The sequence below is a fragment of the Glycine max genome, chromosome 4 (assembly GCF_000004515.6).
Source record: "Glycine max cultivar Williams 82 chromosome 4, Glycine_max_v4.0, whole genome shotgun sequence".
Classification (NCBI taxonomy): Eukaryota; Viridiplantae; Streptophyta; class Magnoliopsida; order Fabales; family Fabaceae; genus Glycine; species Glycine max.
Window position 1 is genome coordinate 1,623,736 of NC_016091.4, and position 24,160 is coordinate 1,647,895.

The 24,160-nt window shown below is 31.3% G+C and overlaps 3 protein-coding genes across 9 annotated transcripts; 1 reads left to right on the forward strand and 2 right to left on the reverse strand.

The window, feature by feature from the left end:
• Positions 1–2,447: 2,447 nt before the first annotated feature.
• 14-1-1 (syringolide-induced protein 14-1-1) lies at positions 2,448–3,738 on the reverse strand. Its single transcript, NM_001250161.3, has one exon. The coding sequence runs from the start codon at positions 3,578–3,580 to the stop codon at positions 2,807–2,809; it is 774 nt and encodes a 257-aa protein (NP_001237090.1). The 5' UTR covers positions 3,581–3,738; the 3' UTR covers positions 2,448–2,806.
• Positions 3,739–9,287: 5,549 nt separating this feature from the next.
• Positions 9,288–13,766, forward strand: LOC100818586 (probable prolyl 4-hydroxylase 3). Of its 3 annotated transcripts, none has more exons than XM_006577894.4 (8): positions 9,288–9,651; positions 9,741–9,825; positions 10,511–10,608; positions 10,731–10,828; positions 11,894–12,023; positions 12,128–12,315; positions 12,701–12,768; positions 13,318–13,766. In XM_006577894.4, the coding sequence occupies exons 1-8, from the start codon at positions 9,455–9,457 to the stop codon at positions 13,321–13,323; spliced, it is 870 nt and encodes a 289-aa protein (XP_006577957.1). In that variant the 5' UTR covers positions 9,288–9,454; the 3' UTR covers positions 13,324–13,766. The 3 variants fall into 3 exon arrangements, 2 of the variants coding, with proteins under 2 accessions (XP_006577957.1, XP_006577956.1); XM_006577893.4 differs by having other exon boundaries at positions 9,289–9,651; positions 12,701–12,790; positions 13,318–13,455; XR_413761.4 differs by lacking the exon at positions 13,318–13,766 and having other exon boundaries at positions 10,731–10,824.
• Positions 13,767–14,692: 926 nt separating this feature from the next.
• On the reverse strand, positions 14,693–23,686 carry LOC100810383 (RNA pseudouridine synthase 2, chloroplastic). 5 transcript variants are annotated; one of them, XR_005891063.1, is made up of 9 exons: positions 23,276–23,683; positions 21,394–21,537; positions 21,030–21,293; positions 20,699–20,901; positions 20,137–20,215; positions 19,088–19,263; positions 18,852–19,007; positions 15,878–16,007; positions 14,693–15,789 (listed from the first exon to the last, which is right to left on the reverse strand). XR_005891063.1 is itself a non-coding variant. In XM_006577895.4 (8 exons), exons 1-7 carry the CDS (start codon positions 23,627–23,629, stop codon positions 18,875–18,877), a joined length of 1,353 nt encoding a protein of 450 aa, XP_006577958.1. In that variant the 5' UTR covers positions 23,630–23,683; the 3' UTR covers positions 14,693–16,007; positions 18,852–18,874. The 5 variants fall into 5 exon arrangements, 2 of the variants coding, with proteins under 2 accessions (XP_006577958.1, XP_003523282.1); XR_005891065.1 differs by having other exon boundaries at positions 14,693–16,007; positions 18,852–19,000; positions 23,276–23,686; XR_005891064.1 differs by having other exon boundaries at positions 14,693–16,007; positions 18,844–19,000; positions 23,276–23,686.
• Between the last annotated feature and the right edge of the window lie 474 nt (positions 23,687–24,160).

Below are 24,160 nucleotides of genomic sequence, written 5' to 3' on the forward strand. Positions count from 1 at the left end.
TTACAACTCCTAATGCCCTTTTATAATAATAATAAATCATGATTAAGAGAGAAAATTGATACAAGAGTTTGTTTTACTGATTCTAACTTCATTTCCAAAAATGTAAATTCGAGAGTGTAATATTCTTATGTTTGATCTAGTTTTTGAAAATTTATTTGAGAAAGTGGGAATATGATGTTTTATATAATTCTCGTGAAAATGATATTATTATGAAAAATGCGAAGTTATTTTTAAGATATTTTTAATTTTAATATATTTTTTTTATGAATTTATTTTTAAAAATATTTTAAAATTTAATCAAATATACTTTTGAATATATATATATATATACTACTCGAAAATAATTTTTGAATATTGATGGGAAATTATACCTTGAATATCATTTGAATAGTATTTGAAGGTAATTTTTGGAATAAAGAAATAATCTTTTGGAATTTTATTTATTTATTTTATCAAATTTTGAATTAGTCGGATTTTTTTTTTCTTTTTTGATAAATTGAGGATGAGGACCCGGCGAGGTTCGTTTTTTCCTTTGGAAATTTGAGGCACGGGGATAAGTACTGTGGTCATGACTGATGGACAAGGCATACATCTCAATCCTACTCGGTCCGCAGCTTGAAAAGGAGTAGCATATATTAGCTAGGTGGTGAATATATTTTATGAAATTAATTTGAAGTAAAATCATCAATGTTTACTACAATTTATGTCATGAGTTTGTTTTATACTTTATTTAAGATGAATATTGTTATAAAAAAAAATTATGAGTAGGAAAACTAAAAGATAAAAGAAAGGAAAGAACAAAAACTATCTAAAACGAACAACGCCTGTGGCATTAGCAAATAGCAAGAACCAGAGGCAAACTAGGTGCAAAACATGAATCGAGCAGTGTGATTCCATCTCGAGACTTAGAAAGCCAATCTGTGCACGTACTCCATGTGAGAATGCTAAAAATGATGCTAATATTGCTTTTATTTAATTTATTTTTAATCATCCATTTTAATTACTAGTATATCACATTATCACCAAAATTTCTCACCTAATTGAATTTAGACGGACCACACAGTAGGGTTGGCCTCTTTTTCTCTCTGTGGAAAGGATCTCCGATCTTGATCTCTGAAAAAATTGAGATTCCTCTTTTTCTGCGGAAAGGATCTTTTTATCTGTGGAAAAATGGAGGTTCCTCTTTTTCTTTGTGGAAAGTTGAGGCACGGGGATGAATACTATAGTCATGAGTCATCCATGGACGAAAATATCGTAATCCGCCTTCGAAGATTTAAAACTTGGGTTTTAGTTTTAGGTGCTGAATTTAATTTTAAGAAATTAATTTAAGTAAAATCATCTATGTTTAATTTTTTTAATTTCAAAATTAGTTTTATACTTCCTTCCTCTTATCCTTATTATATGGTCAAACTTCAAAGCTAACTTGGATTTTTTTTTATAAGATTAAGTTTGTTTAAACTAAAAAAAAACTTTAAAACAAATGTTTATTTCAACAAATAAATAAAAAATTATTTTTTAAAACATAAATAATTTAGACAAACATATTTAAAAAATATAAAATTACTTATTTTATTAAAATAAACACTTATTTCAATAAATAAATTTAAACAAGCTGACTCTTAATTTATAATTTTTCATGTATTAATTATTTCTTACAAAAATATCCTTCATTAACATTAGTTCTCGAAAGACATAATAATAATAAAAAAACATAACCTATGTATATTTGTTAGTTTTATTTATAGGAATAATCTTTAAAAATTGTAATTTAAGACTATTCTAATATTTTTAACTAAATTAATTAAATTTGTTAATGTGTGAATGATTTAATTCAATATATAATAAGTACAGAAGAAAGTACTTTTATGCCATCAAAGATAGAAAGTCGGGAAACATCAAAAACTTGAATCCCATGATGCATGGTAGACCATGTTTGGCAAAAGTGTTCGCTTTTGGGCTTTTATGCCCTGTTAATTAAAAAGAATGTTCTATTTGTAATGAAAAAATAATGCATTTGAAATGAAAAGAAATTGGGCAAATGACTATTTAGGTGCCTGTGAAAATGTAAATGGGTGAGCAATTGAGCCACCACAGGAGAATCTGTTCCCACCAATATTCTTCTAAATTCAAACAGCACAACTGAACAAGATCCTAAAGCAGAATATACAAAACATTTATATAATCTAATGATATTCCACCAGAAGCAGCCCTTGATCCCGTTGAAGAGTAAGCCCTATTCTGTATCCAGTTTAACCCATCCAAAAGGGGAGGGGACCAAGAGATTAGGGTTAAGTTATCCTTCATATTAAAAAGCCTAGACATGTCTTCCCCATATGATGCATGTCAGTGATGCCCCGAAGGAATTAATCGTTTTGTCTTATCAGAGCTGAATTGGGCAGCCAACAATTGGAGAATATGAAATCTTTTCTTCGCTTCCAAACAAGGTTGGTACTTGGTAACATGGATAAAATTCATTGGCCAATGCAGAGAATGACCTCTCTTAAAAATCCAAATAAAAGTATAGTCAGTCGGTCCCTTATACTTAAAGCTCATGGAAGTAATTTTGACGAATGGCATTTGTATCTTAACTTTTGATTAGACTAGGATACAGATCGTAATTTTGATGCTATATATTCATTCACAATATGATACTTGCCTATCACAACATGTTGCCAACACCATTTTTTTGCTGTACCTAATTAAATCTATCAGCAGTTCTGCACAGAAAATGTTTCAGAACCAAAACATAGCCATTAAAAAAAATCGAAAAATCAAATTAATCTTCATTTTTGTAATGAACAAATAATCAGTTTGCTCTGTCCAATTGAAGAGGCCTGGGTGGAGCCATGGTTCTTCTCTTCCACAGGTTAATTTCTTTTCGTGGCTTCAAATTAAGCACACCCCCACGAGTATGACCAACTCCACCACCAACCAAAAGGGGTGCAGAGAAAGGGATAATAATCTCTTCCTCTTCTTCGCCATCACTATCCACTCTGTATTCATCCGAATAGTAATCAATTTCCTCTTCATCTGGCGACACCTTCCAATCAAATTCAGCAAGAGCGTCACGTCCACTAGAAAACCTTCTCATCTGACTCACGCGCGGTGCGCGTGCTGCGTCCGCAAGAGCAAGATCCTTGTTAATATCTCCAGGCGCAGAAGCGTTGGATTTCCTTCCCTCAGATTTTGGCTTTGCCCCATGGAATAATAACATCTTGTGAAACGTGGAAACGTGCTTTTTTACCTCTATGTCTCTGGAAGCTGAGGATGTTTTTTTGCTAGCAACGTTCCTCGCTTCTTTTGTCATGGACTTGCTCTTTGACTTTGATTTTTTGATTTGTTTCTTCTTGTGCTTGATCTGTCCCATGCAGGAGATTTTTGGTGAAGTGGGTTCTTGGGAATAAATTTCATCAATGCCGTTATTGCCTCTATCGTGGGTTTTTCTTCTAGCTTCATGGGGAATCATAGATACGATAGGCTTTGATTTGTGATCCCTGCCTGGGCTGAATGGATGGTTTTGAAATGTCACGGTGACTGCTGCAACTGCTTTTGGTAGTGCCTTCAAGATTTTGCTCTTCATCCTATAAGCTGTTTCGCCTTGAACAAGAGTTGTGAAAGATTGGTAAAAGCTTGTAAGAGTTGGAATTTAATACTTTGATATTCTGTGTGTTATAATTGGGTGGACTCTCTTTATATACCTTGGATTGTTGAAGAAAGCAAAAGGAAGGAACTAGTACTTTGAGAAGAAAAGGTTGTTCTAGTCTTATTTATTAACGATTGATTTTGTCAAGAAAGGTGGGAATTGGGCAAACGGAGAAAGGGTTTGGTCAAAGAAAACCAGTATGCATGTGACTCGTCAAAAAAATAATGCAGTAGCTGTTTGCTACGGCCAATAAACGTAAGTTACATAACTACAACTATTATTATTAAGTTACAAGATAACCACAAGTAGTAGTATTAAAAACGTGCTGCGGCTTGTGGATTTTTTGGGGGGTCATGAATTAGAAACACTGAAACAGCTTGCAGTTGAAGTAGTAGGGTATTGTTTTCTTCGTCTAAGAAATATGCCTTTTTTTTTTAGAAATAAGAAAATGGCCATTACGGTTTAACAAAATGTTGTATTGTTATTTATAAATGTCAAAATATCATTGTTTTATTTTCAAATAAATATCAAAAATTTGTAAAGATAACATGGCTTTATATATCTTATGTTTTAAAATAATTTTTCATTAAGGTTATGTTCAAGGATAAAAAAAATACTATTAAATACTCAATTTCGAAAAATATAATTATATTGAGCTAAATCATTTTTTTACTTCATTAACACGTACTGGTAGTTTATTTCACTTAGTGTAGATCCAAACAGATAACAATACAATTAAATCTCATAAATTTGTTCCTATTTCCGGAATAGTTTTTTGTGTTGTCGTTTGCGTCCTTGATTTTGTCTATTTCTGACTCGTTAAGTTTTGATCTAACATTGAACGCGGCAGGTGGTTTTTAAAATTAAAGAAGAAGACGACGTTTTAGTAAAATAAGACAACTAGATCACTGCATAAACGTGGATTTTAAATTACCAGTTGTCGACATTTGAAACGCGTTAAAATCTATATTCATATTTAAGAAAAAGTAACCAATGTTGAAAAAATATTATTATTCCAGTGAAACTTTTTTAAATACTCATACTCATGAAATAAATATATAAATAATAAAACAATAAAATACTACTAGTAATAATCAGAGTTAAATACAAAGATATTTTCATAGTCACTTGACTTTTTTCGTCATTTAGAATCAACATTAGTTAGTTTGTTCATTAATCATTAGGTGTTTTATAACCATTTGGTTAGAGAATAATTACTCATTTAAGTGTTATTTAAACTTGAACAGTTTTCCCTATAAAGAAAAAAACTCGAACAGTTAACATAAATTTTTAAAAATAAATTTTAAATTCTTACTTTGTATGTAAAGTCATGGTTCATTCAACTCCGTCATCTCTCTCTTTTCCTTTAAAACATTTGATATTTTGAGTCTCTATTAATTCAAGTTGATTTGCTGAACTTGTTTAAAGAAACAAAACTTTAAAAAGAAAAAAAGAAAAAAAATACTAACGTTAATCCAAAACTTTATTTATAAATCGAATTTCTTGTCACTTGAACTACACTGTAGCTGTATCCTGAACTACACTAAGCCGCACTCCAACCACAACCATATCCAAATTCCAAAAATTACTAACAAAATTAGTTAAAAAATTAATTAAAAACTGAAAATTTAATTGAAAGTTGAAATTAATTAATAGTTTGAAAGATAAAAATTAAAAATTAATTTATTAAAATATAAGTGTTAAATAATAGTAATTGTTAAAGTAATTAAAAAGATAAAATAAAAAATAATAAAATTTGATTTATTTTAAAAAAAATTAAAAATTAAATAAATATATTGAAAATAATATATATATATATATATATATATATATATATATATATATATATATATAATCTGATGTTTTAAAAAATATCATTTCAAATAATATTTAAAAAATACTAAAAATTATTAAAAAAATTATTTGTCAAATAATTAAACAAATTTTTTAACTAATAAAAAAATTAAAAATTAAATAAAACATCCTATCAAACATAATCATATCTTCTGGAACTCATTCTTTTTCGTGTGATTATTGGATTTACGCAACATAGTAAATGCTACAGCTAATTGAGCACGTGCATTTCGTTGTAAATCAACGTGTGAATACTGGTTTTCCTCGCCGTTCGTGGAACTTTACGCTGTAACAGTGTGAATACTGAATATCTTTATTTATAAATTTTAAAATACTCCATATGATAATATAGTCAGAGAAAAGTAGTTTAGCAAATTAATATTTTTCAAAGAAAAAAAAAACTCTGTAAATAGTTATTTTATTGCCGCATGATGGACTTCCAAGTCATAGTAGTTTTGCGCTGTTGATTCTTTTTGACGTCAATTCGTCAAATGTGATTCTTTTAGCCGCATACACTGAACCGCTAAAAAAAACAAGATTTCCATCCTATTCAAAATTATAAGATTGACTTATAAAAATGAGAAAAAAAAATATCATAAATTCAAATTCTTCTTACTAACAACAAAATTAACAAACCAACGACTAACATTTATCCATATAAAAAAAAGATAACACCAATAAAAATTAACAAACTAACCACTAATATTTTCCCTTGTATTGAATGGCACAAGTTATAACATCTGAAAAAAAAAAGATCAGACAATGCACAAAGCATTTAACACGCAGAATTCTTTGGATTGCTGATTTATGAACACCTAAAGAATCCAAATATATAATAATTGACACGCTTCATTCCCCCCTATTTTTCTCTTCATTACATCACATTACTAATTATATCAACACCTCTCATCTCTTCTTGTCTGGATAGACACCAAGAGAAGTATTCATGGATCTTTTTCCTATTCACGTTGATGCAAGTCTCAAGATAGATAGATGTCAAGTGTTCATGGATCTTCTTGCCTGTGGGGCTGATTCATTTCACACACAGGTTCATTTCCAATTCTGTCTCAGACACATGACCAGCAGCACCATATTTGCGCAAGGATTGTTGGGCCGGTTCACTTCACACTTGCAAGAGCATCTCAATCTCTTTTGAACATGCCTAATTGAAAGTGGAATCAAGCATATAGCATTTCATTCAGCCGAACCAGTTCATGGCTTATAAAGCAAAATTTAGCAGTTCATAAAAAATAAATGGCAGTCGTAGTAGGATATAAATAATGAGTACGGAAGAAATTTGAAACCTCAGACTCAGTTATGAATTATAAATGCCCATATTGACATCACACCTTAAAAAATGTGGCAAACTTGCAACTAGAGAATAAGTACTCAATTGAGTATCCTTCCCAGCGACAAGAACAGCATTTATCAATTACAGGTTCAATGAAATGCTTCAAACAACAGTTGTGCCATTTCCTTCAAGAACACCCAAAATTTCGGCCATAAACCAAATTATAAATCACGGCTATCAACTATCAAGATTCAAAGTCAATCAAACGGAAAAGAACTCCATCCATGATCTTAATCAGCTAAACCACCATACTACACACGGACATAAATAGCAATTAGAGGCTAGATTTAAAAAAGTAATAGTAACAAGGCACACTTTTATTTGGGGGTGTGGTAATAAAAAACCTTTGTTTTGTCCCAATTGTAGCAATTAACAAGCAATCTTAGAAGTTTTCTTATTCACCTCCTTGGGGTGAAGGATGAAATAACTTTTATCATGTTAGATTTCATCTTAAAATTAATTGACACTAAGTAAAATTGTTCAACAGATATATAAGCTACATCCCAAGAATTGAGACAGACGATGTGAAACTTCCTAACATCTACCAAGGGTGAGTGACAAATCCTCTCGCAACCATTTTATCCACCAACTCTTCATGCTTTTTCAAATGTCCAGCCTTTCTCAGCAGCTCCAGAACCAATTCATAAACTGATAGATTTGGTCTTAGGCATTTTTCTTCAACCATCTCCTTCATTAACTTGTACGCATTGTTCCAGTGCTTCATTTCACAAAACATCGAAATCAAAATTCGGTAAGTATTCACATTAGGTTCAACCTGATTCTCATCCATTTCCTTCTTCATTTTCAGAACCATATCAGTAGATCTCGACTTAGCAAACATCCTCATCAAAATATTATAAGTCAATGTATTGGGCAGGCACTTCAGCTCCTTCATTCTAGCATACATCCAATGCGCACCATTCACATCATGTAACTTAGCTATGCACCCAAAAATAAAATTGAAAGTGGACGCATTAGGAGCAACCCCTTTCGTGACCATCAAATTGAGAACCTTCACAGCCTCTTCAGGATTCTCATCCCTACAATGACTCTCAATAATGAAATTATAGCTAATGGTGTCAGCAGAACCACCAAGCCTCTTCAGAATATTTTTAGAATTCTTGTATTAAATATTTTTTTACTGCATTTAGAATTCTTACATTAAGAATTTATAGTAATTCTTTAATTTTATAATTTATTTCTTAACTTTAAATTTTGTGTCTTTAATTTACTTTTATAATATATTAGAATATTAATTAGTAAAAGAAATAATCTATTATTCTCTTTCAATTTTATTTACTATATAATTGTTAGTTTTATGTGATATAAAATGGAAACTTTTCTAAGGATAATGTGTGCAAAAGCATCGATTATAGACCCAAATAAAAAAGTAAATAAGATAAAGCAGCAACCGAAGGCTGGTAAATTTATTGAGTATGGATATGTTTGGTTAACCATTTAAAATGTATTTTTCGAGAGTAAACTCAATTTAGTATGTTTTTAGTTATTCTTTAAAAGTATGTTTAGTTATTAAAATTTTATCTAAAAATTTAATTTTATAAAAGTAAGACTTGAATTACTTTTATAAACTTAGTTTATAAACTTTCAACTAAAACTTAAATTTAAAAACTTTAATTCAAACATTCATTAAAAAAGTTTAGTTAATTAATTAGTTAAATGTAAATAAGAAGAAGGTGAACAATTTAAATTATAACATGAAGTTTTTTTTATTGATAACTTATTATAAAAAAAAAATTAAAATTCAATTAAAAATATAAATAAAAAAGAATAAATGATTAAAAAGATAAAACATACAAATAAAAATAATAAAATAGACACCATTTTAGATGAGTGAGAGAAAGGTTTTTGTTATTTATAGATATAATGTATGAAAAGTATATATAGAGAAAAGATGAGAAAAATACTAAAAATATTTAATTGAGAAAATAAATCAATTGAAAACTTTATCATCATTTTATATTCTGAATATAATTTTTTTATTGATATGAAACATTTATCCTCATCAAGGAGTATTATAAGATTTTAATTATAATATAGAAATATATTAATGTTTATTAATTTATGATGTATACTTGTACTTTTTTAACTGAAACATAATTTTGTTTTTCACCTTTAATTTTTTTTAACTTTTAAAATTTTAAAAGAAAAAGAGTTATATAAATAATAGTAGTGTAAAAAATTTACACAATTATTTAATTATAATTCATCTTTAAGTTGCTAATTTTAAAATAATTTAAATGTGAATATAAAACTCTTAACCATTAAATTCTTTTTAAAACATAAACTTTTATTGCACAGGTTACTAAAGAGAAAATAAATCAAACGTTTCCGCAGAGTTTTTATTTTAAATTTTATTTACGAAACAAAAAACGGGGAAGATGCGGTGTTTAGTAGACACCAGTCACACTCACACCACACTGGACCCCGGGAAATATTTTGGTAAGTAAAGAAAGAATAGCGACTGGAGTCAACGAAACCGTGACGACACCATTCCAAGGACTTGTTTGTATAAGTACGATTGAGTATATCGTACGTCCATTTGCATTGCTTAGGGTTTTGGAGCAGATTCAATTCAATCCAAGCACATGGCGAAAGGAAAGCATTCGCATACCCGCGCACAAGGGAAGAAGTGGTCAACGTTCTCGCTGGTTCTGTGGGCGCTTTTCTTCCTCACACTCATCCTCGTCGTGCTCCTTGCTCTCGGCATTGTTTATCTTCCAACCACCGACGACGATTTTCCAACCACGGAGCTCAGCGCCTTCAGGCGCAAGACCTCTCAAAGGTTGCTATTATATAAATTCATTCTGCTCTGTTTGGTTTCGATTTAGTTTAAAATGTATTTAATCTTTTCCTAATTGTTGTTTCACGAAGTGGCGAGAGTTTGGTGGAAAACTCGGAGCAGTGGACCGAGATTCTCTCCTGGGAGCCAAGAGCGTTCATCTATCACAATTTTCTGGTCAGTTTTCGTAATCTTCTTATGGATCTGCCTCTTCTTGTTTTTTTTTTTTTAATTATTATTGGAGATAGCTAGAATTTATGCGTCTGAGTATTGTAAGCTTTTGTTTGATGCAAAACGGTGTTTATAGGTCGTGAAATTTTTGTCGAACCGTTGAGATTAGGAATATTTTGTTCCTTCGGTGTTTTCTGGATGATAAAATTGTTCAAGTGTAGAATAGAGTGGTAAATCTATAATACTGCGTTGTATCAAGGAAAATTGTGGAGTTCAAATTGAAATTTCTGTAAGCATAGGTTTGGCTCAGGGACTGAATTATATATTTTGTTCCTCGAGTGTTTTTCTGGATGATTAAATTGTTCAAATTCGGAACAGAGTGGTAAATCTATAATGCTGTGTGCCTGCATCCATATCAGGGAAAATTGTGGAGTTCAAATTGAAATTCTGTAAGCATAGATTAGGCTCAGGGACTGAATTTTGTTATGAACGAGGTTCTTTTGTATCTTTCGTGGTGAAAGAAAATTCTGGTATTCGTGTCTGGGATGTTCAGATTTTTGGTCAACTTGAACTTGCTGAAAGACAGAGTTTGAGCGAGAGATCTTATTTTACTGCTGTAAATTCTTTCAGTAGCAAACTGTTGAAATTTATATTGTATGCTAATTTTAATTATGCTTGTGATTTGCAACAGTCTAAAGAAGAATGTGAGTACTTGATTGAACTTGCCAAACCTCATATGGTAAAATCAAGTGTTGTTGATAGCAAGACTGGGAAGAGTACAGAAAGCAGGTTTGACTTTTTGTGTGTGTTTTTGTAATGGATCCAATAATTGTGGATTTTTTTTTTCTTTTCCATACACTGTTTTCAGAGACTAGTGGCAATGCATTATTCTGGATATCCTCTGTCTGTAGGGTTCGAACCAGTTCAGGAATGTTCTTGAAGAGAGGAAGGGACAAAATCATCCAGAATATAGAGAAAAGAATTGCTGACTTTACCTTCATACCTGTAGGTATGAGTTTTATTTATCAATTATAATTTATTAGCTTGATATGTTCAATAGCCCCACAAAAAGTATATGATTTGCTTGCATTTCACATCAAGCAGAAGTATATTTTTTTATAAAAGCTCTACAATTTGCATATTACATCATACCTAAAAATCAAACTTACCTTAAGATGAGTTTACATGTTATCTAGCATTTTAGCTTGTTGGCCAGTGGATCTAATGGCTACTTTTCCCTGTTCAGAATGGGGTTAAGATTGGGGTGAAGGATTCTGATATGTATTCATGAAGCTGGGAAGTTATAGAGTTATTTAGAAAGTAGTTATAGAATTAATTGGGTGTTTGTTATAGTGGAAGAGCAAGGGCTTTGCTTAAATAGTAAGAGTGATAGAAGGAAATGTATTCAAATATGCTAGCATTTGGGAACTGAGATTTGTTGTAGAAAGGGGAAAACCTTGGTTGAAGAAGAGTTCTCTCCTTTTGTTTGTTGTCATTCAATATTCAATAATAAAGCATTGTTTCTCTTTCTTTCTTTTGTCTTTGCATCTCTCTCTCTAAATTCTCATATTCTACGTCTAGGTCTGTAACAATTTTAACTGCTTTAAGCTCCCTAAATTATTATCCCAATAAAAATAAAATTTCAAAGAATGAAACTAGGTTTTTCTCTTTTGAAGAATTTATTTAATGTCTTGGATGTTTGTTGTGGAAAAGCAGGATAATGTTGTACCAAAAGGAAATTGATCTGTGTATAGGGGATAGAGAGAACCAGAGTATTTTAAAATGTCATAATTAAGTTGATGATTTAAATTAATGGAATTACTATGAGAAACTAATTCCTGGCTGGTATCAGTACATTTATTTTTTGTTATAATTAGAGATTAATTACAAGGGAGGTCCATGGAGGGAAGCAAAACACAGGAGGTCTTTTTGGGGTTTTGACACACGACTCCCCCAAACCCCATGCCTAATGTTGCTGGACGTGTATCGATACATTATGCATCAATCCCCAAGTAGCTCTAAAATCTATGTATTTGTCAAAATATTTACTGACGGTTAACTTAAACATATTCAGAGAATGGAGAAGGACTTCAAATCCTTCACTATGAAGCAGGACAAAAATATGAGCCTCACTATGATTACTTCCTTGATGAGTTCAACACTAAGAATGGAGGCCAACGTATTGCTACAGTTCTTATGTACCTGTAAGCTGTCATTCTCTTTCCAAATTATGGTCTTGCATTGTGTTTTTTGTTGGATTTTGGATGGAAACTTGATGGTTCCCTTTCATTTTTTCCTGCTTATGCAGTTCAGATGTTGAAGAAGGCGGTGAGACTGTATTTCCTGCTGCCAATGCAAATTTTAGTTCTGTGCCTTGGTGGAATGATTTATCCCAATGTGCAAGAAAGGGTCTCTCAGTGAAACCAAAAATGGGTGATGCTCTGCTATTTTGGAGCATGAGGCCTGATGCCACTCTAGATCCATCTAGTTTACATGGTTAGAAACTGTTGAAAATTGTCACCAGATTAGCTGTGTAGATACAGATTTTGTTCCTATAGCATGTGAAGTGCACATTTATGCATTTTTTTACCACATTTAATTATGAGCCGTCTTTCTACATTTAGGTTCAGATTGATCCATGTATTTACTGCTGCTTTTTAATCTTCTGCATGCTTGCTCTATTTAACCGCTCTGGGGAAATTATAATAAATATGAAATATGGACCTTATGTTGAGAATACTATTGCCATGTCATTCCATACTTTTTTCTTACCAATGGAAATTAAAAGCCACCTGGCACTTTGTTTTATACTCACAGTTTCTTTTGGTTCCAGGAAGAACATGATTGGTAAAGTTACTTAAAAATTTATCTTTGCTTCCAGGCGGTTGCCCAGTAATTAAAGGAAATAAATGGTCTTCAACAAAGTGGCTGCATCTTCATGAGTACAAGGTTTGACCCATCAACTGCATAGGTATTTCTACAGACTAAGTATGAGCCTATTGTGCTTTTGAAAATAGATGTACTTCAGATGAAAAAATTCAAGGAGAATTTCATCCCTAAAATTTCCATTGTCATGCAAACTTGACTTCATAATAAGTTCTTTCCATTTTTGTTTTTTTATTATTAATAATGGCATTTCTTTTTGTATCCAAATATCAAATGAGTTTTAAACTTCTAGTTTGAAAATACTATTTCAAAGCGGCCATTTAATTTGGTCTTTGTTGCTACAATTATGTTTACTGATGTTAGATTTGCCATCCCCTGCCCCGGCTTTTTCCAAACTGTACTTCCCAATTATTTAAAATTAATATATGATATATCAGCTGTGTGCCCAAAAACATTTTTTAGCCTTGTTTTGTACACGTCTCTCATATCATATATGAAATGTCACGCACTACACACTGGAGCACCTTACTGTTATTGGTGGATCATTGAACCTCCTCGGTTAACATATTTATGTCAGATATCATTGAGCACCTGATGGTTTTATATTTTCAGGATTAACGTGGTACAGGGTGAGTATTTCATCGCATTTTGGATTGGAGAAACACAAGTTCAATGCATTCATGTTCACCTTTTATTCTACCTAGTGATCTTTCCCTTTGCTCAGGTGCGCCAGCATTTTCTTCACATGTAGAATAAACCATTTGGTTTCTCTTTCTCATGGATAGATAATTTGGCGTTGCCAAGGGAAAAAAGAGTATTTACAGTTAATGATCCGAGTTTTAGTCTTGTAGAGTTTTCAAGTGAATATGTCTTTAGGTAAGAGGCTCACCGGGGACTGATGTGTTGAATACGTGGAGATAAATTTGTAGTTTAGCATAGTGAAAGGATGGTATATTGGTCATAGATAAGTTTTTGAGAATGTGATATATCCACAGAAGTAAGAAAAACACATTTGGAGAAGAAACAATTTTTAGTTTATAAAGAGGTTTTTTTTCCCTCCAGTGTTCGTGTAATTATTTTTATCATTCATTCATGTGTTGTTTCTTAGTTTAAAAATTCTGTCTTGATGTCGCTATTATAGTCAATCTCATTTGATGATATGACTATAATGTGTGGTATAATGATAGTTTTGCATTAACAATCATTAAAATCAAATTTCCAATTTTCTGAAGACATTGTACAAATTTATTTTGTTATTGGCAACCAATCGCCCAATACTACTAGATTTGATAAGTGACATCCACCAAAATTAATAATTTTTAACTAATTTCAGTCAATGACAGAGAGTGTTGAAAAGAGAATGTCTCTAGTATTATGTTTCTTGTGTTTCTTCATTCCTTGTTTATTTGACTTTTCATTGTCGATTCAATAATTGTATGTTCATCATGGGGATTTTGAATATTATTTTATTGTCTCCAAGTATTGTGTGATTCTAATATAGCAAAAGGAACAACATCTTGAAGACAAACATTAGGAGAAGATTCACGAATCTCCACAATATCCATTTTTTTGTGATTTCTCACTCCTACTGAATTGGCCATGCTTAAGAATGTAACATTTAGACTTTTTAACGATACCCTATGAGAAAAGCACTAAGGGTTCTTTTACGTTAAGCTTTATTTTTTTTCATGTAAAATTATACAGTTTTACTTTTGTTAGGATAGCCAACCAAAAAACAACTTAGGGTTCTTTTACATCAAGCAACCTTAAATATGAAGCTGTCTTAAATTGAGTTTCCTTCTTGTCCATAGTTCATAAAAAGTTTTAAGAACTAACTTAGGAACCTTGTTAAGCAACCTTATTAGGAACTACATTTCTTGGAACGTTGTAAAAGAAATATACACCAGTGATTAAGGGTACATTACTATATACATTACTTGGAACGTTGTAAAAGAAATATACACCAGTGATAAAGGGTACATTACTATAATTCAACATCAACTTAACCATATATAATAGAGTGCAATTCTACTTTTCAGATACATTATTTTGTTGTGATGTACAAAGGCATACTATATTGTATACATATGTACATTCTCGTTAAATCTTCCGTAATATTAACCACCCATATAAGACCTCACAACTTTCACTTTTCTCTCTAAACTACCTTTCTGCCTCGTTATTGAAGATGTCCATTGAATAAGACTTTTCGAGCAATAAATACAAGAATAAAATGAAAAATAACTTTTACAGACTTCTACCTTGTTGACCTTCATTAAGCATTTGCCCATGTGCTTCCTTACCTAACTTGCTCTTATTGAATTCCTCATGAGATAAATAGAGTTGTCTTTCACTTTTTTAATCTTCCTTCTTGCATTAACATTGACTTAATTTCCTTTAAGTTCCAATCTTTTTTAAGGGTGTTATAATTCACCTAAAACTGATCAAATTCAGCAAGAAAAGAATTTAAGATGAATAGTACAAGAAAAGACTCACTTCCATATTCATTAACTTCAACTTTGTTGTCAAATTTGATATTTCAACTACATGATCTTGAATGGGCTAAGCAAGTCAAGTTTCTTGTTCGTCGGCTCACTTGTTAGATTCCCCATAATCAACTTAGCAATAATGTCAAATTATGAGTACTCCTTAAACATTCCCATGAGTTGCTTAACATAATCTGTTGTGGGCATGAATGACCAACATTTTCAACTAATGTTGGTTTCATAAAGTTAAACGACAGTCTATTAGATCGTTCCCAAACCTCAAAGAGAGGCTTGTCAGCTTTTGTACTGGTCTCTGTAATGATTAGGGACTTTTTATGCATCACAAATGTCAAGTCTAGTCCATTGCAATCAATTGAAACCTAATGATTTCAAATCAATCAACATAGTTCAACCATTCAACTTGATAACTGACAATGGCTGAAAATGTTAAGCCATCCAAGCCCAAAACAAGTGATGTTAGGCAATTCATGAAAGTAGTTAAGATTACTCACAATCTAACATTAGAAGCCAACTAAGGAGAATCTAGCGCCGACAAACAAGAAATTTGATTGGTCTCAGTTCATTCGTGGTCACGTAACTGAAATGTCAAACCAAACAACAAAATTAAAAGTCAACGGGGATAGAAGTGAGCAAGTCTTTCCTACCACGGTTCATCTTAAACTCACTTCTAGCTGAATTTGGCCAATTCCAAAGCTGAATTATAAACACCCTTGATGGAGAAAAAGGAATTTTCATTAAGTTTAGAGACATTGGCTTCATTCAATAAAAACCACCTCTGCAAATAAAACTTTTTTGCTGGAAAAAATAGAGAAAAAATAATTCACATTAGGTCTTTTTGTTAAAGGTAAAAATCACATTACAGTAATAAGTATCTAAATCACCATTGGTACAAAAAAAAAAAAATCAAATAAGGAAGAACTAACTAAAAGATTCAAGGTCACACAAAAGGAAAACACAATGATTCAAGAATCTATCCAGGTAAAATTTTCAAATCATCCTTATTGAAATTACACCGAACATCCCAGTACCTTAGTGTAGTTTTCATTAATATTAAACCCAAAAGCATCTACACATTATAGTTTAATTTCTATCATATATCTTCTTTTAACCTGGTCTTGTTAACAAGAATGTTTAATTGTATACGATGTACAGTATTTCAATAACATGTCCAACTTCAGGCATACTAACCAGGCCATGCTGATACCAATGTCCTAAAACAATAAGATGCCCATGCAAGGGATCAAGCGTTAACAATTAACATCACAAATCTCTTTGCACGTACATTACAGATTAGTAATTGAGTGAGTAATGGATAAACAAATTCCCTATTTAAGTAATTTAAGTGGGCACTCTAAAACTAAACTCTTGACTTGATAACAAGTTTTCTCTTCTAAGATAAATTTATTTTCACCTCAATAGTGTTTATTATATTGATGAGATTACTTATAATAAGTATAAATGTATAATTAATTATGAAAAAAAGGATACATATTGTTAGTAACGAAGAATAAATTAATTAGAATACATATTTTTTTTTATAGAATAAGAGTATATATTTTAGCATTGTTATAATATACTAGAAATCATGATCGATAAAAATTATTATATTCTTTTTTATTCCGGTACCCCAAAACATACCTTATTCTTGTCTGATATTGAACAAAAGTTTTGCCTTTAAAAAAACAAATAAAAAAACATTTTTTGAGACAAAAAAATTATGTAGACCTTAATTTTATATATATATATATATATATAATATTTTCTGGTTCAGTATCATTCAATAAATGGCAACTAATTTCCTCATAAATGATCAAGCAGCAGGCAAGTTCTAATGGTATTGTTTTCAATTTACACGAATCTTAAGCCGAACATAATTTTAAAAAATAACCGTTAAAAATAGAAAAAAATATTTCAAAGAATAAAGACTCAAAAATAGAACTGTCATACAAACTAATTAGGAAAAGTTCTTTTTTTTTAGAAGCCTAAATAGAGGAATCATACAGTATTGAAAAACTACAGTTCCTTTCGGCTAAACGAACATACGGTCATTTAGAAGGCAAGTTTTGAATTTCATGAAAAATTAATTGCTAATGCTAAACTTTTCTTTTTCTTTTTTAAATCCATTTATTCACTATTCTTTTAAGTATCCCAATGACACGTTTTTTAGGCTTCAATTTATTTATACTACTATAAAAGAGATTATTCATTAAGTCATAATTTTACTTAATCTAAAATATCATTATGATTATTTTTTTTATTCATTAGAATGAACTAAGAAGTTTACACCAACTATGTCCTACTCAACCAATCAAGTTAAACTCATATAATAAAATATTATTTTATCAAACAAATATATTTTTAAAATAAAAGAAAATTAATATTACAGTTGTAACAATATTTCAATATTGTTTATCCTTTCACTGTATAACAATATTTCATTATAAACTTTGTAATTATAATATATTTTTTTTATTTTTTTACTTATAATTTATAATCTTAACTAAAAATTAAAATAAAGATTAAGAAAGTAAATAGGAATGTATACAATTTATTTGAAAAGAAATAGTCTAAAGCAAAGCCAATAAGAAGTCAGAATGTTGGACAATTCTGTTTTCCACAAATCACTATATGGTGTCAATTTTCATAAGGGGAAAAATAATCTGCCTAAAATATCATGTCTTATGTTTGGCATTGTTTTAAAATTAGCATCATTACTCGTGTATACGTAGGGATATTATCTAAAATTTGATCATAAATTTTTCATTTTGTTTATACTTTACACAAAAATAAATTTTTAAAACGATTTGTCATATAATAATTGCATAATATATATTATTAAAAATAAAATATTAACATAAAAATTATAATTATAATTTTTTATAAAATAAATAAATGTTTAGTTCAAAAAAATTGTCTTTTAGAACCTTACATTACGTTTTATTTTATTTTCAGCCTTTATATTGATTTAATATAAATAGTGTGTCTTTCTGTTGCTCACTAAAGCTTTTCAGCACCAAAAATGATCCTTTTTCATATTTTTGTGGTCTACAAAAAACAATAAACGGAGATGATTGATGTCATAATTTCATCATTCAAAAATTTATTTTTTAATATGCAAATTTTAAATCATGCTAACAATATCAAATTGAATAGAACTATCGCTATACTTTGTTATCACTGCTAAAAACAATTATTTTCAAATATTTATTTTAATTTTTCGATTTTATTGAATCTTAACACAACATATTAACATTATATTTAAGATAATAAATAAAAATTCAAATAATGTTAAAAAAATCAAATCAAACTAAAAAAAGTTTTCTTTATATACTTTTATTTTATCATCTACTCTAAAAATATTTTTTCCCATTTTTTAAATTTATTATATAGATCTGATCTTATAAAAATTGTAATTAACATAAAAAATCATTTTTATTATCTTTTAGTTTCTCTTATTTTATTACTTTTGAACAATTTTAAAAATGAAAGATAAAATAAAAATGCAAATTAAAAAAAAAGAGCGAAGAATGATGAAAGAACTTCTACTTTGTAAATGTATAGACTTTTATTTAACAAGTCTATAGATATGAAAAAAGGTATTGCGAAGTAGTTTGATAAAAAAAATCAAAACCTGCTTACTGAATATGAAAATAGTGCCCCCGTCATGAATTTGAACGCTTTGTGAAAGAAACCGTCTCACTACCAATTCTACGAAGCTGGCTCAAAATCTCAGCGAAGTCTGCAGGGGGTTCGCATGAAAAATGCACCTGCTCCCCTGTATGGGGATGCTGAAACCTACAAAACAATAGGCAACACCGCACCTTATCAAGTTTGTTATGCAAAAAGATGAGAAACAAGGTTTAAAAAGTTCTCACCCGAGAGTCCAAGCATGAAGGCAAGGCCTATCTAGCCTAGAAACCATTTTTACGATTTTGCTATGCAAACTGATGGGAGTTCGGGGCCTTAGCAGTGACAAGACCATGCTTTTTGTCCCTCCATACAACTCATCACCCAGTAGGGGAACTCCCAAATACTTAGCATGTGCGCGAATCTACAAAAAAAAATATGGATTGTTTTTAAAGGGAAATTATAAGCAAATTCTAGGGGATTTTTCTTCAAAATATTGGTATCTAATATCTATTATTCATTTAAAATGGTGTAACGTTTAAGTTCTTGTACAAGGGAGAAAGAAAAGAAAATTAAGCTCTACTAAAAATTACACAAACAATATCTGCAAACAAACGTGAAAGACCCAGTGGTGACACCTCCCAGATCTCCCAAGTTGCCAGTTCACAAGGAATTCTGCATACCCTTCGCTAAGACCATGTGAAACTATGCAAATGGGATATATGGCCATCCAAAAAGAAACATACTAATAAGTCCAAATTACAAACCCTAATTCCAAATTTCCAATTACAGTAGTATAAACTAGTATAAGATCATAAATATAATTTCATGCTGTATTGAGAACGCACGCATAACCAGTTCTCTGTCTTCTCCAATTTACCTCAGCCTTTTCCAGCAATATATTATCCCATATACTCACAAAACAGACTCTCCTTTTTGTTTTCTCCAGTTTAAAAGACAAATTCCCATGCTAAAGATTCGTGTTTTAGATGATTGCATGTCGTGTCTCTAAATCTTCAGACAGTTTAACTACAGGTTCACTGAAAAATGTTTGGGAGAAGATAGGGTTTCGAACTAGGTAAACTAAGGTTGAATTTTATGAGATCATCAGGGAAATAAAATGTAATTTACCCACAATTTTTTTAAAAATAAAAAATGCATTGTTTATCGTTACATTCTTCAATTGATATAATATGCAAAATAATGTGAACAATAGCTTTTCCCTTCATATTGGACTGAAGCCATCAAGGAATTTGTTTATCGTTACATTTCTCCAAAGTTATGTGTCATGAAGTACCTGATGAGTGCGTCCAGTTTCCAACTTCCACTCAACCAATGAACAACTCCCCCCAGCAAGTATCTCAATTACTTTGTACCTGACAGATGGTAAATAATAAACTTTTAGATGAATACATGCCCCTGGAGTAGCACTTGCAATGAAACCTTAAATGTATCTCATGGATATCCTGCCATATGGAAGAAAGCAAAACTAACATAATGACGAAGCACTTAAATGGATCATACCAAGAGAGGTATTCAACTATTTCCTTTAGTTTTGATCATTTGATTACAAGGGAAAAGCCCAAGGATGAAATATCTTCTAGATGACAATTGTTAGTCACCTGAGTTAAACTAATTCCACAAGAAATCTAATTGACAAGATCGCTTGGATTGAATAATAAAAAACTTGAAGTTCATGTTATGCGTACATACACATGTTTAAAATTATATAGTTTTTTATATAAATATTTTAATTGATATCTACCAAATTTCACAATAGTCAAATATGACCGGATGAAACTAAAATAATCCGTATTACTTAGTAAATATAAAATAAGTGTAAAAGGGCCATTAATCACCTACTAGCAGCATAACGGGCCTTTTTAGAATTAACTGGTCCAGTTACAGCAGTCATACGAATCCGGTTATTAGTATCACGGCCAACTGGAACCTCAACACGCCCAGCAACTGGAGTGGGTACCCCAGCAGTAAGACTGACATAAAGCCTCTTAATGGTTCGTTGCTTGAATTGCTCTGACAATTTCATGTGTGAATGTTCATCCTGATATGAAAGCATACAAATAGCAAGTACAAAACCAAATGTCAATCTTTCAAAATATGAACAAGAATTTCCATTCTTTATTAACGTTGGGTGCTAATGACTAGGTTTTAAGAAAATGCAAGAAACACCTTTGCAACAACAAGTAACCCACTCGTGCCTTTGTCCAATCTGTGTACAATCCCTGGGCGAATTGAATTTGATGCCACAGACAGTCTAGAATTTAACCCCTCACAAGAACTTGCCAGGGAGATATAACTATTGAACTCATCATCAGAATCTTCTGTATCTGAAAGAGCTTCGTCTTTAGAAAATTCAACATTTGGAAGGTTGCAATGGTGAAGAATGCCATTGACAAGCGTTCCAGATGTATTGCCAGGTGCCGGATGCACAACCTAGGCAGTAGACCAAATAATGAAATTGACAATCTAATAGAAAATGGAGTTAAAAAAGATAGATAACTTCATAAATCTTACAAATCAGGTTCGGTATTACCATGTGTGCAGGTTTATTTATGACTAGAACATGCTCATCTTCATAAACGATATCCAAAGGTATATTTTGTGGCACGGCCCTCAAATTCTGCAATTCTGCGATTGTGCACTTGATCTCATCCCCAGATTTGACATTGAAAGAAACCTGCTCAAGCATCATCAATTAAAAGATGTCACTTATCCGTGCAGCTAAAACACAAATTAAGAGAGGAAGACCAAACACTGTTAAAAGCTACCAAGAGATAACAAAGGACCCAATTTATTTCAAATGGGGGGAAAAAATTATGATTACTTAATCAAGAATTGCCATCCTCACAATTCACCAAAGCATATTTCTCTGGTTGATACTTCAATTTTTGAAATAACCAAAAAAATACCTGAGTAAAAAAATACAGTCAAGGGCATATGTTTGATAGTTATTTTGGAATCAATACATCATTTTTCCCTTTTGAATATGTAATGTGGAATACGTCAATCATTTAATAGAGCCTTTTGTCTACAGATTCTGAAGGAGCTTCCATTAGACTCGGAATATTTGATATTGATCAATGGCTTAATAGCGATGGTAAAAAGGTTTAGACTCGGGAGTCAGAACACCCATAAAAAATACTCATGGATAATGGTCCGGGTATGAAATGAGAAATTACCTGAAAAAATTTATAGCAATGGATATTCAAAGTACTTTGATACCCACCTTGCCCCATACCAACATTTATTATTTAATATATTAAACTAAAATTAAAAAATATAATACAAATAAGTTGATGAGAGATCCCATTGTTCTTAGAGGTTGTGCACTTGTCATTTCAAAACAGTATGTCTTATTGTCCTAATTATATTGTCTACTGTTTTTGTGGCCTCATCTTCATCTAGTTTCAGAAGTAGTCGACCGTTCTTTAATCCAACATGTTGTAACATTTTTAATTAATGACATTAGTTTTGTACATCATTCACATTTAATTTTAGTATTAAAATAGTATTTTTATTTTACTAGTCTGTCAAAAATAAGGTACATTAAAAGGAAAATATATTTTGTTTAACTAAAAGGCATGTAATGAGTGTGAAATGAACATTGGTATACAAGTCAACATAGGGTACAAGGATGAACACTAAAGTTACTACTTGTGTGGATATGAATTCACTGATTTTTTTTCTCTAAACACGAGATTGGAGTATACTGATGTGTTATCAATTGTGGATTGCGGAAAATGGCGGAAAGCCAATAATCCACCATATCATATAGTGGATAGCGTTGCAGGCATATAGCGGAAGTCACATAACGGTTGAAATATATGATATATATCAATTATATATGTATAAAAAAAATTGTATGCAAATAAAAATAAAATGCATAAAAATTGACATAATATTAGCTCAAAGGTTCAATTGGCTAGGGACTCGCCAGAAATGACAAGAGGTTGCAGAACGCATGCCACAACCACAACAATGATACCGGTCGCAATAGCGGATGAAGTCTCAATCGCGGATTCAAGAAATTATGCTATGCGATAGACTTATAGTGCCGCTATAGCGGCTATTTAACAACACTAGAGTATAGTACCCGGCCTAAACTCTACTCATTGTGCTACCTACGTAAGTGTCCTAAGTAATGGTGGCCTCTTAAAGTCTCTGATCGCAACAAAGAAAATTATCATTACAGATTTAGTTTCAATTTCAACTAGGATATCATTACCGCAAGGAAACTCCTCCAATTTGTGAGCATCATCTAAATACTGGAAACATTTTCTAAATTCTAAACACAAAGCACATTCATATTCATAAATAAATCACACATAAACAGCATATATCTTCCAGGACTGAAACATTCATATTCATTAAAAACAGCTTCAGAATCAAATGCATGAAGCGCCTCTGAGATTTACCTTATCAACGACACGGCCATTGACATGAACGAGTCCTGATTTGATACTTGATTGAACTCGTGCCCTGCTAATGCCATTGATGCGGGAAGAGATCCAGTTGTCGAGTCTGAGTTTTCCAGATCCGATTCTGCTATCGACTGCCTCCTCCAACCGCACACCCGAGAAGTTCAATTTTGGCTCTCCATCGGAGTCTGAGTCGCCGGCGGAACCAGAAGCGGCGCTCGCGGTGGCAGAACGAAATTTATAGCTCGTAGCTGAGAGAAAGAGTGAAGGAGAAGGTGCGGTTTGAAATTGAAATTGGAATGCTCGGGAAGCGGAAACGCGGCAACATCCACATGAGTGAAACGATAGCATTTCTATTTGATTACTCGTTCACTTTTTCGCTGAATGGTGGGATAAAAATTGGGACGGGAAGTTTGAAACGACGACGTGTTAACGGGTTGGGCCTTATGATGCACGGGATTATGCAAAGGAATTGAGCCCCACTCTCAAGTAAAGTAAGCGTTACTGAAAAAATCTTCACTCATACACAAAAAAGGATTTTTTTTCATTTTTTTCATCATGCTTATAATTCGTTTATTATTTATTTTAAAAAAAAGGATAATGTAAGAATAAAAAAAAATTAATGTGCTCCATTTATTATTGAAACAATGGAATAAAAAAATATGTTCCTTTCCACTATCTCATATGTAAACAATGGAATGAAGATTTTATTCCATTATGATTCATTTCATATTCCATATTCCATTTAATCAATTTTATTTCACTACTCATAAAAAATAAATTTTATGTTTAATCTTTTTATGTCATAATATTCGATGCTAGATACTATGTATCTGATTGTCTTTAGGTCAAGCACCTACCATAGTTCATGACTCGACAACC